The 19,992-nt window shown below is 34.8% G+C and overlaps 1 protein-coding gene across 2 annotated transcripts in view; it reads right to left on the bottom strand.

The window, feature by feature from the left end:
• The window catches only part of cdh22 (cadherin 22), a 195,134-nt gene that overhangs the window by 62,341 nt on the left and 112,801 nt on the right, over positions 1-19,992 (bottom strand). For both annotated transcript variants that reach the window (XM_084128131.1, XM_084128132.1), the window contains 3 exons: positions 12,199-12,318; positions 6,443-6,610; positions 1,290-1,477 (listed from right to left, as the gene is read on the bottom strand). In XM_084128131.1, coding sequence (XP_083984257.1) covers positions 1,290-1,477; positions 6,443-6,610; positions 12,199-12,318 — 476 coding nt within the window. The remainder of the gene's footprint in view (positions 1-1,289; positions 1,478-6,442; positions 6,611-12,198; positions 12,319-19,992) is intronic.

Genomic DNA, 19,992 nt, shown 5'->3' with positions numbered 1-19,992 from the left:
CTTTGAGCGAGGGAAACATGCCGAAGCGTTGTGCGTATGGATTGTGCAAATCTGATACCCGGTATCCTAAAAGTTTGGACGGGGTGGTGGATTTTGTTCCCTTCCCGAAACCTAAAACCCAAGGGGAGAAATGCGGGGCGTCATCTTCATTTATATAGCGCTTTTATCAATGTAGATTGTTCCAAAGCAGCTTTACATTAATAATAGGAAATTAAAAGTAAAGTGTTTTGGCTTTATAGCAGCTCTAGAATAAAGTTATTGTTCAGCTCGTGGATCAAGTGTGATTAAAGGCAAGACGGAGGCTCACTGACTTGCGTTACTTAAAAATATATTTCAGCATTTTGTTAATCGACGGCCGCCCTACCCCAATCCGATCGCGACTCTCCTTGTGTTAGTTCTAGTAACGTAAAAGTAAAAGGTAGTTAGTAAAAGGAGGGAACATCAGGGGGCTTGCCGGAGATCTCCAAGGAAAAGGTTGGTATGCAAACTTAATCAGTTCATAACAGTAACGTTAGTCACTTATGTGACCCACGGCGTGTGAGCACTGAGCAGTAGCCTGGCGCACTACAAATATAAGCGGGAGAATGTTGTCATTGCAAAGTGGTCAGGCTAATGTCTTGTGTTTATTCCACAATACTTATGGATAAGCTGTTTGATTTATAAATATTAGATTTTCAAATTTCACTCACCCTGCTGTGCACGAACATAGCTGTTCCCATTTGAATGGTCAGCGTATGAGGCGGCTGCTGCTTGCGCTGGGCTGGGACCTATAACTGTTAGGCTTTATAGCTTCAATTTTGATGAAATTATTCTCTAATCGGTTGCATATTATGTCATGGATATAGCCCTCGAATGCATACTGCAGTCCCTTTTGTCTTGCTCTCTCATATTTTCACCTGTTCGCCAAAAATGACTAATTATCTCCTTAGGAATGTCTGAAACCAGTGCATACATACTGTAATAGACGTGCCAGGCGCAAAAGCTTGACAGGCGTAGCAACAGTAACTAAGGAGGGCGGGGCTTAGCGAAGGGTCAATTATTTTTCTATGACAGGCTTTTTTAGGGTCATAGAAAAACAATTAATATTTTTCAATGTAAGATTTGAAGTGCACTTTTGTGCATCTGTGCACATCTGTTGAATCACTGCTTGATGTTATAAAACAGTAGTTGCACTGAACATCAGAAAGCACGCGCACACACACACACACACACACACACAATACGGGCACATGAAGGGCAGGACGACCTTCAGAGCGTGAAATGGCACGACTGAGAGTTCTTCCATCTACCTTCTTGATGGTGATGACGGCCTCTTGTGTGTCTCCATCGGTCGAGACCCTGAACAGCTCCCCCCCCTCCTCATCTTTGATCAGGTAACTCATATCCGTATTCTCACCCATGTCTGCATCTGTCGCGATCACCCGGCCAAGAGGCGTCCCAACGCTGGCACCCTCAGAGACCGAAAACTGATACATCTCTGTGAGGGAGACACAGGGCACAACTTTCATTTCTGTTACATTCATGGTGAGAATGCATGCATATTAGGACTGGAAAATAAAAAAATAAAAAATAAAAACCTTTTGATAATATTTATATAATAATATATAATAATACATATACTTTCTAAGTATGTATGTATTTGATCTAAATGAATTAAAAACTGTATTTTCTTCAGTCACAGTAAAAATCTAGTTAATGTTTTTGTACCATTTTTCACTAAATGAAAATATATATTTTAATAATTTTCATTTTATATGCACCAATATAGCAGTAGCAAATGCTCACCAAGCTGCACTTATTTAATCAAAAATACAGTAAAAACAGAAATATTGTCAAATATTATGACACTTTAAAATAACTGTTTTCTCTGTGAAAATATTTTCAAATGTAATTTATTCCTGTGATCAAAGCTGAATTTTCAGCATCATTACTCCAGTCTTCAGTGTCACATGATCCTTCAGAAATCATTCTGATATGATGATTTGCTGCTCAAGAAACATTTATGATTATTATCAATGTTGAAAACAGTTGTGCTCCTTCATGTTTTTGTGGAAACTGTGATATTTTTGTTATACTTTATGAATAAAAAGTTCAAAAGAACAGCATTTATTTGAAATAGACTCTTTTGTCACAAAGAAAGAAAGAAAGTCTGCGTATGTAATCATTAAGAATCAATTACTCTGGAGAACAAGAATGTGCTGTTCACACCCTGAAGCCGACTGTTACGCTGTATTTACTTTGAAGCAGTTTCAAGAACACAGCACAATGACAAACCTCATTTTAATAAGCATCTTGGCCTTACATAATGTCCATATGTAATATGTTTGAGTGCAGTATGTGTCATAGCGGAGTATAAAGATCTCAGTTTGGCCCACAACGCAAAAAGCAGCTTAATGAATTAGATGCTACAGCAAAACTGGCATAAATGAGGCTTTTGTAGAGAATGAGAGATGAAAAAAAGAGGAGAGTCATCGAGATATGGAGAAAAACAGACATCAGGGCATGCGAGACAGTATTACAGCGAGTCTCTTTGCTGTAATAAAGGTAATGCTGCTTTTCCTCTGGAGGAAATGGAAAGCGAGAGCGGAAGAACAGCAGAAAAGGGAAATAATACCTGAATGTGTTTCATTGCTATTTATATGGTGTGGCTGCAAACACACACACACACACACACATACACACACACACACACACACACACACACACAGTCTTGCTTCCAGACATGAAATGTATTAAAGCGTTGCCCACATGGTCAGCTCTGATGTGAGCAATGAGACAAAGTGCTTTTTATTTGTCTGAGACACACCACATACACTATGGGCCCTATCTTGCACCCAGCGCAATTGACTTTGTACACTTACGCATGTATCATTCCTATTTTGCACCCGTCGCACAGCGGACTTTTCCCTCCACAGACGCACGTCAGTAAACTAGGGAATGAACTTGCGCTCCCGGGGGCGGTTCAGTGAAAAGAGGAGGCGTGTTCCGGCGCAAACGTTCCCTGGTGCTATTTTGCAGTTTCAGAAAACAATTCCACCACTGACCAGGAGAAACCGAGTCTAAAGTCAGTGGCGCGTTGCGCATGTTATTCAGATGCTATTTTAAGGGCGCATGCTTGGCCATAATCAATGTAGCGTGTGCACAACGCACATACACTTTGCTTCTCTCATCTACACAGATGCAGCAGTTTTCATTTTTGCAAACCATACATAATTACAAGGAACAATATTCCACACGAGGGAAATCATTGTGGTGTCCATGAAGATGTGAAAAAATAGGCATAAATCTAGCTTACACATTTACCCAAATTATTATACGCCTGTTTAACCGAAGCTAATTTGGGTGTGTTTCTCCATCCCCAATGTCACTTCTCTGTGTTTTACGGCCCTGACGAGAACGTCGGTCTCCTCGGCTGTGAACCGCTCCTGGCAAATCCGCCGTTATAATAGCAATCCGCCATGGAACAAGCGTGCCTGCTCTTAAAGGGAATGTGAGATGAAGCTCTGATTGGTTTATTTCATGTTACACCCAAACCACACCTATGAGTAATGAAGCTACTTCAGACCAACACATTTTAGATTTGCGTCGGGCGCAAGAGTCATTTGTCCCGCCGGTATAATAGCAACAGCACCCGAGATCCGCCCACAAAGTTACCTGCGTTTCACATTTGATACTCGTTAAAATAGGGCCCTATAAGTCAAGCACATTGATTGAAAACATATATCTGTCAATTGTATATATACCTTTTGAGAATGTACTGTAACATCATTATATGATTCATTTTTTATATATATATATATATATATATATACAGTAATTCAAGAAAATCAGGCATTATGATGCAACACTGGGAGCACAAAATTCTACATAGGTTTAGTATAATAAGATTTAGACTACCAAACTAACACAAGCAATTTTTTTTAATGAAATTAATACTTTTATTCATGCAATAAATTTATCAAAAGTGACTAAAGACATTTATTATGTATTTCCTTCAAACTTTCTATTCATCAAAGAATCGAAGATGTAATAAGAAAAATAATAAGAAATGCAGCAAATCATCATATTAGAATGATTTCTGAAGGATCATGTGACACTGAAGACTGGAGTAATGATGCTGAAAATTCAGCTTTGATCACAGGAATAAATTTCATTCTACAATATATATTCACACAGAACACAGCTATATTGAATGGTAATAATATTTTACAATATTACTGTTTTACTGTATTTTTGTTCAAATAAATGCAGCCTTGATGAGCAGAAGAGACTTCTTAAAAAAAATTAAGAAGGTAAAAAATTACCGGCCCCAAACTTTTGAACTGTAGTGTACATTCAGTTATATCATGTAACAAATATATTAAAAATATATAATAGCCTAGAAAGTACAGCCTTACACAGATAAGATCTACCTAAAATCAACAAGCTATATTTCTAATCAGAAAAGTTCTTTCAGCCAGTGGAATTATTTCGTGCTCCAAGTCTGCCAGATTTGGACTGGGTCTTGAATGGTAATGACCGAACACATACGCCTGACAGGCTCTGGCCGACGGGACGTTTGATAGACCTTCAGAACTGACAGCAGAGCTTTAGCGGCGTTCACACTGACAGCCATTTACAGCAACAAAGAAGCCATTCGTTTTCAATCAGAGTCGGTCATTTGAAGGAATACAGCGACCTCAAAACTTCTGTTATCAATTACTCATCCTCACCAAGATGATCTTGGAGGCTCTTTGCAATATATAGTACTGGGACTGTCAAGCTACAAACTGACAAAACAGCACCATAGAAGTGACAAAATAGCATTTATATGCTATAGTTCAAGTCTTCTGAAGTCATACACTTGCTTTGTGCATTGTAGTAGCTAGTCATGGTACATTCAGGTCTGATTTGTGAACAAATCGTTCATTTGAGTTGAATGTTTTCCATTATATCAATATATCCAGTTCACATAACCAGTCTAAATGATTTGTTCATGATTCAGACTGATCCAATTCTTCACTGACTCAATGAATCAGCTCATTAGAGAGAAAGGTTATCAATCAATAACGACTTCAATTTGGGTCATCTTTTTTTTTTTTTTTTTGTATATGCATTTATGATAGTTTTAAAGTGCTTTTGCATCTGTTTCAAAGCTTCAACGCTCCCAGTGTCATTCATTGTAATTGCACAAAAAAACAAAGCAGGACTATAGCACATTCAGAATATCTTGTTTTTTGTTGCCTGAGGAAAGAAAGTCATACGGCATGAGGGAGAGCGAATAATGGCAAAACTTTCAGTCTAGGGTAAACAATTCCTTTTAAACAACTTATTCCATGGTCTGTCTGAATACTTGATTCTGATTGGCTGGCAGGTGCAATAAAACCGGTTAATGCACAGGTAGTTCCGGTCAGTTTAATCACTGTTCTATATTAATGCACTGTTGACAAGAATTTCCTAAAGGTTGCCTCTCCATTGCTGTATATTTTTCTCCACATAATGTGTGCAACAGTTTTATGGATAAACTGCCACTCATGCTAAGTCTGATTGATTATTCATAATCATAACGTTTATATGGTAGCACTTTACAATAAGGTTTTACTTGTTAACATTAGTTAACTACATCATTTAACATGAACTACAATAAAAAATACTTGCACATCATTTAATAATAATAATTTTATATAGCGCCTTTAAAAGTTGCATTCTCAAAGCGATTTACAGGAACAACAAACCACAGCAAGAAGAAACAAACAACACAAAATATGAAGACAAGGAAGATAGATAGATAGATAGATAGATAGATAGATAGATAGATAGATAGATAGATACATAGATAGATAGATAGATAGATAGATAGATGGATGGATGGATGGATGGATGGATGGATGGATGGATGGATGGATGGATGGATGGATGGATGAACAGAAAGACTGTGAACTAACATGAACAATTAAATTTTTTTATTTTTTTTATTTTTTTACAAAGCTTAATAAAATCTTTACAAATATATTGCTCATTGTTAGTTTATGTTAGCCAATGCATTAACTAATGTTAACAATTGAGACCTTATTGTGAAGTTTTACTAATTTTTTCAACTTTATGGCCTGGTTTCACAGATGGGTCTTAGATTAAACCAGGACATTTAAGTAGCTTTTATAAATGTGCCATAGAAAAAAAACATTACTGGTGTGCATCTGAAGACAAAACAATGGCACTGCACATATATTTTAAGATATCAGTGGAAGTTGCATTGAGTTAAAACAGCTCAAACATGCATTTAGTCTGGGACTAGACTAGAAACAAGGAGTATATCTTTTTTGTAGGCCTGGAAATCACAACTTTAAAATTCCAAGGCCATTTTCCTCAGAGCCATCATAAAATGTGATGGAGGACAGTGCTGAGAGACATAAACTCGACTCTGACGGCGTGCGGCTGACTGACATCACACACACACACTCACTTTGAGGGAAGCGTGGAGGGTTGTCATTAACATCCGTGATCACTATGGTCACAGTGGTAGAACCAGAGAGACCACCCATTTGGCCCGCCATATCCGTTGCCTTGACAACCAGCTCATAACGGTCCTGCGTCTCGCGATCGAGATCCGCCACGGCTGTCCGGATCACTCCTGAAGCCAGAGGAAAGAAGAAGAAGAGAGAGAGAGAGAGAGAGAGAGAGAGAGAGGCTGGGTAAATGGGTGTTGAAAAGGTCACACGAGCAACGTTACGTGCTTAAAGCCACTAGTTCCTCTTCTTTTGCTTTCAGCATTATCTTCAGTTTAAAGAAAATGTTCTTTAAACTGAAGATTCAGTTGCTTGGTGATTTCAAATATTTTTAACTAAAACTGTTCAGTGAAATAAAGCTGAAATAAAATAAAATATAAATGTAGCCTTGGCAACTAACTTAAATAAATTAAGTACTAAAATAACCTAAACATACACACACAAATAAACAAATAAAGCTACACTCAAAAAAACAAAACAAAAAAAGCCTTTTTTCAAGGTTTATGCATTTCATTTAATAGTAAATTTCCATCAAACTGGATTGAATAATCCTTACATATATTTATGTGATTCGTATTCATAAAAAAATAAAAATAAAAAAAATGTTTAAATTTAAGTTTAAGATTATTTTTTTACAAATTTAATAGTATGCAAGGATTATTCAATTCAATTTGATGCAATTTTACTATTAATTGAAATGCGTAAATCTTGAGTGTAAATAGAAATATTTACAAAATAATCAAATTTGGTAAAATTACTGAAGCTGAAGATTTAAAATACTAATAAATGCTATAATAGAAGGCTATATAAATAACACTAACATAAGGCAAATTAGAAAAGTTGCCATAACAACTAACTCAAATTATATAATCTTAAATTGAAGTACTAAAATTACTAAAACTGAAATAAAAATAAAGCTAAATAGAGATATTAAAAAAAAAATAATAATAATAATAATTAAGCTAAAATTAAAAAGAAAACTGAAAATATAAAAAGCCAATACAAATAAATGATAGCAAATAATACTAAAATATTTTTTAGCTATATGAGATAGGCAACTGTCTGACAATATGAAGTGTTCACACAGATTAGATTTAAAAAAAAAATAATAATAATAATTTTTTTATAATAACCAACCAACATTTTTGATAAAAAAACATTACGTAATGTTCGTCGGACTGCATTTCTAACCGGTGGTTCTGAGTAGAAATAATTATAGATTAGTGCAGATAGAACAAGCTACTCTTATCAACATAGATGAATCATCACAAAGCTTTGATGGGGATTTCAGCGGGTCTTTAATGTAGATGTAAGATCCTGGCTGATGAAATCTTTCACTCATCTTTACTGTAAACCATATCCTGCGGTTTGAGTGACAGTGATTTTTAGTGGCTTGTCATATTTCGTGTCAAATTCTCTGCATCCAGTCGAGCTCCTGTGACATCAGGACAGAAGAGAGAGCGAGGAAAGGTTATACGCAACAGGTTGTGTTTATCTTTTGCCACCATTCTTGGGGGGGGAAAAGGCGAATTTTGATTTTTCTTTGATCTGAAATGGACCAACGCAGCAGGAGTGTCAGGCTGGCGTGTGTCCTTTACCATTCTCATAATTTCCATGCCTGAGTCGAACCAATGCCATGGCAACAAAGGATAATTGCAGTCCTTCAGAGTAACACAGAGACATTGTCTTTATTTCACTCCCAAAATATCTTGATTCCAGGACCAGTGACCAGACCAGAAAAGCTAGTGGGTTACAGACTTTGAATGACATATGGCTTTTAAAACATCCTGGTTTTGGATGTCCTATAATAAAAAAATAATATAATATAATATAATATAATATAATAATAAAAAAATAATATAATATAATAAAACATAATAAAAAATAATAAAAAATAATATAATATAATATAATATAATATAATATAATTTTCATATAATATAATTTTCATATTATATTATTGTATATTATGCATTAGAAAAACAATGCAGGACCAATATCTCAAAAGTAAAAACAGGAATAGTTGTAACATTTTTGTTAAAAAAAGCACATAACAAACATAATTAATTTCATATTATATTATTATATAGTATGCATTAAAAAACAATGCAAAAAATAGGACCAATATCTCAAATGTAAAAAAGGAATATATATATTTTTTAATTATACAAATGTTCATAACAAAAATACAAAAACATAAACATTTTAATATAATGTAATATAATATAATTTAATATATATTTTTATATTATAGTTTATTTTGCATTGAATATATATATATATATATATATATATATATATATATATATATATATATATATATATATATATATATATATATATATATATATATATATATATATATATATATATATATATGATGATATATGATGTGATGAAAATAATGTCACAATGCAAAAAAAACACAAAAAATGTAAAAAAGAAAAAATCCTTTTTACCTTTTGAGGTATGCACATACATACATACATACATATATATATATATATATATATATATATATATATATATATATATATATATATATATATATATATAAATTGAAGAAAGTACAATAAATATTACCATCTAAAAAGTAAAACTGTGCATTTGAGAGGAAGTGCTTGAATTTTCTAGAATATGTCACAATAGAAAAAAATCTTAATGGCTAAAAAAATACTGTGGGGTGAAAAATGACCCAGACGTGTTTTCATGCTCCAAACAACACTATTCTGAAACATTCTGAACAAAAGATAATAAAAAGGTGCTGTGTTTCTGTAGTCAACAACGGAAAAAAACAAAAACATGAACCATGGCTCTCCTTGTGGGTTTGTGCAACAAACAAACGCTCGTCTGGCTGTCTGTGTCAGTTTCTTTGCTTTGTTTCTATCTGCATTTCTTCTTCCTCTCCCTCTCCTCTCTCTCTCTCTCTCTCTCTCTCTCTCTCTCTCTCTCTCTCTCTCTCTCTCTCCTCTCTCTCTCTCTCTCTCTCTCTCTCTCTCTCTCTCTCTCTCTCTCTCTCTCTCTCTCTCTCTCTCTCTCTCTCTCTCTCTCTCTCTCGTCACACCGCTGAGGAACTCTGCATTCCCAGTGAGGAACCGCTAGCCATCGGCAATGTTTGTGTGGAAGAGTACATCTGTGCAAAGAGCTCGCTGCAAAAGATACGTGTGCTGCTTTTAAGAGTCCAGAGCACAATTCTCTCTTTCTCTCTTCAACCACATAAAGCCGCTGACCTGAGGTCAGATCCATTACAAGTACAGTCTGAAGTTGAGCCAATGCAAAGCACTCCACCTGAAAGACTTCTGAAGGAAACATGGAGTTCTGGCTAGATTAGGGTCAGGCATCGGGCAGGATGAACACAAATGAGATCACCTTAATATCTCAACTGTTTCAATGAAAGCAAATGGAGAATTTTGCTTAAGTCTACTGCTTCTCAGATGTTTTTCCTGGTAAAAAGACCACAGTAATCTCTCTTCTTTCTCTTCTAGATGCCAACAACGCTCAGAATGAAGTCTGCAATCCAAGTCAGAGATCTGGCACATTTCTCATCAAATTCATCCATGATTAAATTGATCTGAGCTGCTATCCAGATTCATTTTATAGCTCTATATTCTTAGTTTCTCTCAACGATGGTCTCAATCATGTGTATTTTTCTGGAAAGGCATGTAAAAAAAAAAATATTGGAGACTTAATGAGCTTTGAAAGAGCATTAAAATCTTCCTCTGGAGTTCCAAACTTGTAAATGAAGCAAAGATTATTGAAATACGCTTTACTATTTCAGTCTTTCCACTTCAAAATTTCACATTTATTTAATGTGTGACTCGCCATTTCTTTGTAATTATTTGTGCAATTTACTAGCAATTTCTGAGAGAAAATGTCCATATTCTGGTAATTTCAGGGCAGCAAGAGGTTGAAAAGCTCCTCTCATTTGAGAAAATTGCAGAAGCAAATGAGAATATCATCAAACGGCTCGAACATTTGGAGAACATGAGATGAGAAACCGTAGTTCAAAAACACCGGATCTAATAAATTGATATTAATATCAAACTCCTCAAATAGCCTTTTTATATATCCCGTGTCAAAGACTGAATGCCCCGTCCAGGGATTATAACGCTGGTTTTCTGGAGGTTCAGAGAAAGAAACGAGGTCAAAACACGCAGCTCATCTTCTTCCAGCTCATCTAACTGTCCTCAGATCAGAGGGAAAGAGCGTGCAAAAAGTCCAGCGGTTAACGTGGCACAAGCCAAGCCATTTATCATCCGGTGCTCTAAGGTCTCGTGCCCGCCGGCCCGAAAAAGAAATCATTAAAAGTTTAGTGCTAGTTCCCCGGGGATGAACGCAGGCAACACACGCTGAGATATTCCCGGGAGATTCCAGTGATGACGACCAGTTCATGTTTACTTACACCGCTGCATATAACTCATCTAAAACCTCACGCCAGCAGAAAAACATTCTGATGCTACACTCTTTATAATTATTTCATGCGAGGAAACTGAAAATATTTTTCACAGCATTCAAAAACACACTCATTTATAATAAATGAAAAGGTGTAAAACACGATGGCGTTCAAAGGCTTGCATGGGGTCAATATGATTTTTTTAAAAGTTATTCAGCAAGGATCCATTAAACGGATCAAAAGGGCAGTAAAGATTAAAATGAATTAAAATAGAAAACCGTTATTTTAAATTGTAAAAAATACTGTTACAACTATAACTAACTTTATCGGTTATAGTTTGTATCGGGCCATAAAAAGTCACAGCTTATCAAAAGTTTCGGGTCGCTCAGAAAGGAAGTGTTAGTAAAGACATTTATAATGTTAAAAAAGAGAAGATTTATATTGCAAATATAACATAACCGTTTTCAACATTGATAATAATCATAAATGTTTCTTGAGCAGCAAATCATCATATTAGAATGATTTCTGAAGGATCATGTGACACTGAAGACTGGAGTAATGATGCTGAAAATTCAGCTTTGATCACAGGAATAAAATACATTTTTACAATAATACAATAGAAATCATTTTATTTTAGTAAGCATAAGAGACCCCAAACTTTTGAACAGTAGTATATGATATATTTGTCTCTTTACTTTCTCCAAAAGGAAGGACTTCAATGAAGAGTTAGATCTAACTTGAGGATTCTTCAACGGGAATCTAGCTATTTCATTTTTTTTTCTTTAAATAAATAAATAATAAATTAATGTATTAATTGATGCCATCACTCATTTAATACATCAATGCTAAAAATCTAATTCTCTGTGCATTTTTCTTCTTCCTGAACCCTGTTGCACTCTATATTTCTACTAAGAACAAAATTTCACTCAACAGACAATTTGCTACATTTCTAGGAACTCTTTTTTGGCAAACCTCAGTGCTGAGTGCTGGTGCACTTACAAACACCTTGGAAAATAACCTACACTAAATTATAGTGCAAGCACCAGAAAACTATTTCTACTAGAATGACTGTCTGTCCGATGGCTTAAAATCAGTGGCCAATTCACTAGAATGACAAAAAACTAATAGTCAACAACTGAAAAGTTTCTGAAAGTGAGAGTAAGTCATCGTGCAAAACTTTACACCGTGATGTTTGCATGCAAATGCACCAATTAAAAGTAGTATCCAATTTGTGGATCACATGCAAAAGGCTTTCGACATGATTATAAATGCTCCTATTCATTAGAAATGATTATGTAGAGAACAAACTGATGTGCTTACCGGTTTGTCGGTCAACAGTAAAGAATCTCTCTCCGTCCAGGACGCTGTAAACGATCCGAGCGCTGCTTCCATAGGTCGGGTCATCCGCGTCTGAGGCCATAACCTTCATCACTGACGTCCCTGTATTCAACACATCAATTGTTTTACGTTAGATTGTTGTTTCATCAAGTAAAACAATATTTTCATAGACCTCATTTCCATCAAGTTGTAAGCGTTTCCAGAGCATTTAGCTGTTCTTTATTTATTCATTTTATTCAATGCATTTCCTGAGCCAATTGTGTGCATCTCAACAGCCTCCTGGCTCCCGATACAAAGCACATATTTACGTTTAGTCACACGTTTTAACTAAAGCAAAGCCTGCAGCCTATAAAACTTAATGGACCTTATTCCTGAGGGGGAAATGCAATCTTCTCGCACGAAAAGCCCGGAAAACGAAGACGGGGAGAAGATAAGGCACACAGAGTTTAAAGGAGGAGTGTTCAGCCTCATGTCATTCCAAACCTGTACGATTCTCTCGTTTCGGTGGAACACAAAAGGAGAATATTGCAGGAATCTCTACAAAGCTCTTTTATATACAACAATTGCTTATAGTCACCATGCTGTCGAGCAACAAAAAGGACATTAAAGTCTTCTGAAGGGATGTGATACCTGTGTGCAAGGAACAGACTGAAATCTGGTTGGTATTCCCTGAAAAAATCTGAATGTGGACGGAAATAAGATGTCAGAGTTTCATGGAACATCATCAGTGAATAATGACTTCAATTTAAAATTGTCCAGTACGTCAGAAAGTGAACACTCAGTGTAGACAGCGTCAGTCATTATAATGGCTTTTGACGCGACACTCAAACGGCAGCTGTTAAGTGACTGAACGCCAGTGGTGCGATGATGTATAACTATTCGTCGATGTCTTGCTCTGGAGGCGGGCATATGCAAATGTATTTGTGTGTATGTGACGTCACAGATCACGCAATATCCAAACAAGCAGTTTTTGGAGCTTGATTAAATAAAGACAACGGCTATTTACACTAAGTCAAAATAGCATTTTGACTTATACTAAATAAAAATAGCATATTTTCTTAGCATAAGTCCAAGTAGCAATAGATTCTATTTACACTAGGTGAAAATAGCGGTAGATTATATTCACACTATGTAAAAATAGCAGTATTTTCTTTGCAATAAGTGTAAATTGTAGTTAGAAGCGATTTATACTTATAAATAGTGGCAGATTCTATTTGCACCTCAGTGTTGTTGTACATTAAACGGTGTGTAATAATAACATAGAGTGTAAATGATTATATTTATTAAAATTAGTAAATGGATGCCGCGTTATTGGGACAATAAAGCCTTCCCTACACTAACCCCTAACCGATAAACACTATTGTTAAACACACTTTTTTTTTCGACTTTCGGAAATTTTCTTAATTTTTATTGAAAATAAATACCTTTCCGAACTGCATCAAAACTTTCTGTCACACGCCTTACAGCTACAGTATTGCTACTGTTGGCAATCTAGCTTCTTACGCAATTTTGTCTGGCCCAACCAGACGTCAGTGGGCGGAGTTAGTGTAAATAGACACTGCGTTAAATAAATGCTGACTGTAAAATAAATCCTGTTGTTTTTACGGAAATAAACTGGCAGCTGTGGTTACCAGAACAATACTGTAAAAAAACACATCAAACCGTAAACATACTTACGGAGTAAATTTAACATTTTAAACATGTGAATTGGGATTCAGTGATATTTACATAACTACACTGTAAAAAAAAAAAAAAAAACTGTTGAAGTATTAATATCTGTTTTGTACCATAGTATTACACTGACAAACCAACAATCACAGCAGTAATGAGAGTCACATGATTAATCAAAGCTCATCACAAGTAGTTCTTCCACAAGAAAGTTAATATTAATATATATAGAAGGTGCACAGTGTCATTCACACAAACATTAAACACCATCATGGTAACACACATGAAATTTTAAAAATACAATAAACATTAATTTAACAACATTAAATGTAACATACAACCCTAATGTACATAACTGATTATAAAAAAACTAAGAAAACTATGACAAAACAGTTTTTTCAACAAAAATACATCAAATGTGAAGTGTCACGCAGGGAATTGTGGGAATGTCAATTTACGTTTTTTCACTGTAAATTATACAATGACTTGTTCATTTTTACTTCCAAAAACTGTATTTTACAGTAAAATGACATTAAATGTACCATTATATCTATCACAGTTATTTACCGTATATAGTAAGGAAACTTTCTGTTAACCAATTAACAGTTTTTCACTGTAGCATTTTTACAGTCTTTTACTGTTAAAATCACGATAATTTTTTACAGTTTATAATGAGGAGGATGTTTTAAGCTCTGAAACTTGCAGGATGTTTTACTGGTACAAAGACCTCTTATATGTCAAAAGATCAAGGCAAATTTGATTTCTCATGTCATGACGCTTTATATACTGTAACATTATTTTCAGCAAACAGGTCTGAAACATCAAGGTGAGTAAATATATATATATATATATATATTAGGGCTGTCAAAAGATTAATCGCGATTAATCGCATCCATAATAAAAGTTTGTGTTTAAATAATATATGTGTGTGTACTGTGTATAATTAAATTTGTATATATAAATACACACACATGCATGTATATATTTAAGAAAAATGTGTTATTTATATATAAAAAAATTATATTTATATATAATATAAATTATATATAAATATATACAGTATATGTATGTAAATATTTCTTAAATATATACATGCATGTGTGTATATTTATATATACAAAATAATTATACACAGTACACACACATATATTATGTAAACACAAACTTTTATTTTGGATGCGATTAATCGCGATTAATCTTTTGACAGCCCTATATATATATATATATATATATATATATATATATATATATATATATATATATATATATATATAAGTTTATTGAATAGGATAAACCCATTGAGATGAACCATCTCGTTTTCGAGGGGGTCCTAATTTACAATACAATACAATACAGAACAAGGGACAAATCAAACACATTACAATAGAATAATAAGACATAAACAATACTACAATCAACACACTACAACAAAAACAACAACAATAACAGCAAAAACAAAACAAAAAAACATCAAAAAGATAAGTATTTAGGTGAATACAACCACTTGATAGCCACACAAAGGCTGTGAACAAATACTTGCCAACCAAAACATAACATAGATAAAAAATACAGTGACTTGTAAATTATATACAGGTATATCATCATCTGAAACAAGAACAATTTAGCTCAAAATAAGAAGACAAACTATTTTTAAATATGTAAAATGATGTTAAAGATCGTATGTTTGAAGGTAAGTTATTCCAGTCTGAAGGAGCCTTAAATATAAATGCTCTCTTTCCTATTGCTTTTTTGACTGTAGGAGTGAAAAAAATATATTGTGTAGAATGCCTAAGGTTATGAATTGAAGAATATGGCACCAGAAGCTGTTGTAGATATTGAGGATAGCTAAAATGTACACATTTAAATATGAGTTGCAACCAATGTATGTGTCTTCTTATATTGAGTGAGGGCCATTTAAGTGAATTATACATTACACAGTGATGAGTATTATATAAATCTACAGAGATTATTGTATGCTGTATTAAGGGGTAGAAGGCTAGTTTTAGATGCATTTTGATAAACAACATCGGCATAGTCAAAAAGTGGCAATATCAGTTGTGTGGCAAGTTAAACGATGACAGAATATACATTTTTATTCAAATTATTCCTTTAAGAGCCTCTTCAGTGCTCGGGACTGCATATGTAGTGAAGAAACGGCGCTCAAGGACAACTCCAGCGCTTTTATCCAGGCCGATCGGTCTGCAGGTAATTGGTGACAGCTGGTGGTGTCCACTAAAGGTCATGGTTGCAGTCTCTCACGGAGGCCTGTCACGATACTGTCCGGACACATAATAGGCCTATGCTAATTAGGTTAATTAACAGGAAGTGTCAAAATCTCGTTTGTCTTCAGTCACAAAAGCCGCCTCCCATGAGGGCTTACAGAAAAGGACAATGTTTTATCATTAAAGCTAACCACTTTCACCGAAGCCAAACACCCCGATCGGTATCAGTCTGATAGCTTTTCGCGTTCTCTAACCTTCCATCCGTTTCGTGGCCTGAGCCGTGGCGTGAACAGAAGCAAACATCAAACACTCGGATAAAACTCGCAGGGTATTCTTATACATTTGCTGTTTTCTGTGTACGGCCACTCTTTCAAGTTCAGTTTTGTTTATAGCACTCTATTTTGCCTAATGGGGCTGTGGAGGCAAAGCTACCGCGAGGAAGATTTGCTGGTATATCAAGAAAAAAGTCTTTGCGGATCGCCATTCAGAACAACAAACAACTGCCAACCATTTTCAGAAAAAAACTAAACAAAAAAAACCCCACACGCTTTCATAGTGATCTTCAAAAGATCACGGACGCCTACTCTGCTCTAGGATAACTTTGAAAACTGTTTGCATTGCATTAAAAAACCCGACTGTAAGATAGCATTTCTCTTGTTAACTGGGAGTTGAGATGCAGGAGCCATTTCCTTTCATGGGATTACTTACTTATCTTAATTTTCCACAGGTAATAATCAGCATGGAGCTGTCCGACGGCCCTCCCTGAGTCTAGTAATGCCACTAGTGAAAAACTATATAAATGCAAATGCTATTTTATTGTGTTTACACTCAAACAGGATGAGCAAGCTCTAGCAACGTCTCTTATTAATGCACAGCCTCGGATTCACTAACAGGTCATTAGATCTTGGTTTATGAGTCCTGCGGTGGCTCCTGGGAACGCATAAAAGGAAAACACACTTGAGAAGTTTGAGACATACACAATTATATTACTGGAAACTATTTACCACCATCAGCCGAAGAAAAAAGCACTCAACCTTGATGCATTAACAAAAGTGTGCATGATTTGATTCTTTGAACTCTAAAAAATAAAGGTTCTTTATCTTTAGTATGTCCGTCTGCAGTCAATAATTGTATCCCTTTGATAATGACATATTTAAATGTTTTTTTTGTGTTTTTTTCCTGTGAAAATAATATCTTTATTCTTTAAAATAGCTTGAATGTAACTCTACACCATTGGTTTATTAGTATATGTGGATATACGAATATGCAAATTAGTCTCCGCCTCCACCCACTCACAGCAGCTCGGATTACAATACACTCGGACTGTAGTAAACACTATGGTTTTATACAGCCATATATGTTTGAACCCAAATCTGATTCAGAAGAAGGAGAGAGAGAGCGAATTACATAGGTAGGAAAACAAGAGCACCCTCAGTTGATACTGTAATAATATCATATTGACGAAATGGATTTGGCAAACACTCCTGTGCATATTTGTGTTTGCGCTCTGGAGAACATCAATATTTCTATTTACCACATGTTTTTGCAGCGGTGAGCAATGTAGCCAATCACAGACATGTTTGTTGATCTCTTGAATGCAGTGACCAATCAGACATGTTTATTTTAGTCAGAATCCACACACGTTCTGCATGCTAGCGAATCCTCTCATTAACAAAGTGTAGGCATGATGTGAATAAGAGATTCTTTGTGCAGTTTAGATTATTGATTATAATAGAACTTTGTGAGAACTTTTAGTGATTGTAAAAGCTGTATTTGCAAGTTTATAGGCTATAATCCATTCAGAATTTGAATAAAAGTCGACACATAATGGTAACTGATATGATTATCCTTTGTCTTGACTATATCAAACAGCTAATGATGTGTTGCTGATGTTACACAAACCACATTTCCGTTCGCCATCTCAGATTTAGACAGTTGCCTTCTAACAATCAGCATCCTTAGAAATAATGATAGAAAAAGCCCCGCCTCACACGTTAACCGGATTGGTTACATATTTACGGTAGGGAACAGGGGTGGTTTCAAAAGCGTGTTTTTGAGACTGTCTTTGGTTCACTGCAGTTTTAAGGAGAAAATACTCAGCAATGGTGTTGACTTATGAATTTACACATGCTTTGTCTTAAAGCATATTAAAAACACCACATAGACATATAAACATGAATTCTGAAAAGAAAAAAACTCAATTTTAAAAATTCCCCCATGGAAACTTTTCAAGCATAAAAGGTTTTTATAGTGGAAAAAATGTTCTTTAGATTTTTAAAATGTTCTTCACACTAAAAAAAAGAAGATTATTTTAAAACCTGTTCTGAAAGGTTCTTTAGGGAACCAAAAACAGTTATTCTATGGCATCGTATAAAGTATAACATTACCATCCAATACCATGGTACTGCACTTTTTTGTAAGTGTGGTCTGCTTCATTTCCAAAACATTAAAGGTTTCAAGCCTGAGATAAGGAAAAGGCTGCTCGGGAGTGTAATAGTAGTGTGTTTGTGCTCTCTGTGTGTTCTACCAAGTGCAATTATTGCTCCAGAAGTAGATGGAAGGGGAAAAAGTACATGTTTGCAGCCCTTGATCCAGCTCTTCACAGTTATAACCCACACATGCACGCACGCACACACACACACACACACACACACACACACACACACACACACACACACACACACACGCACACACACACACACACATACATACATATGTTGTGTTTTCATGTATTATGGGGACTTTCCAAAGACATAATGGTTTTTATACAGTACAAACTGTATATTCTCCTACCATCACACTAAACTTTCTGCATTTTTACATTTTCAAAAAGCATCACTTAGTCTGATTTATAAGCTGTTTTCCTCATGGGGACCAAACGATTTCAGGATTTTGGATATTGCCATCTTTGTGGACACACACACACTATATAGCATCCTGCAAGGGTGGGCTGGGAATTCAATATGTGCAACCTTTATTTAATATTTACTTAGTCGTTCATTTATTAATTTACTAAAATAGCTTCAAAAGGACAGCAAAGCAAACGCTAAGAAAACTAATCTAAAATAGCCTAACAAATGTCATGTGTGAGAGAAAAAATATAAAAATACATGCAGAGTTTTAGCAACAGATTATTCTTTGCTATCGGTTACAGATGCAGTAGCAATCCTTCATCATAGAGGAAAGATTATTTTGCTCAACGGCTGCTCTTTCTTTGCTCTGAAGAAAAATAACTAGGCAAGAGATCATTTGGCCTCTAAAAATATGATGAGAAATATTTGAGTTCATGCTGAGACTTCTGACACTTAAAGACTTTGGTATCTTGGTAAAAATGAGCAACGTTTGAAAAAATTGTTGAGATCTCTTGTGAAACTCTAAAGTAGTCTTTTTCTCAGGAGAATATATGCAGCATTTGTATATATATAGCATTTAGAATTTCTTTATGAATCTATATCTGAAATACAGCTGTATTCATAAAGAAATGCTATAATAATTAGTGATGAACTAATTACTGTATGCATGTGCCTAAAATAAAGTCTTTATTATTCTAAACTTAAACAGTTACACAGTCATGAATATTTACAGCTCTCATCTGCAAAAATGTGTTTAATTACCCCTTTCATTTCTACATATATAGTAAAATTAAATATGAAACATTGAGTAAAAGGGTGTTGAGAAATGTCTGGGTCTTATCTTGCCTCAAAACATAAAAACATAAACACTTATTGGTATTAAAAACAAGCTACATTTGCTTTTGTGACATTCTTTTCATAACAATTAAGCACATTAATTAATCAATTGTCAGTAGCTGATTCAATTAGTATGCTGGTTTTAATTAAAAAAACAACATTGAGTCTTGGCAAGATGTTTTTTGTGACTGTATTAC

The sequence above is a fragment of the Abramis brama genome, assembly GCF_963993115.1.
Source record: "Abramis brama genome assembly, chromosome: 11".
Classification (NCBI taxonomy): domain Eukaryota; kingdom Metazoa; phylum Chordata; class Actinopteri; order Cypriniformes; family Leuciscidae; genus Abramis; species Abramis brama.
The sequence above is the reverse complement of the archived record's forward strand: the minus strand, read 5'-3'. Positions and strand labels throughout refer to the sequence as shown.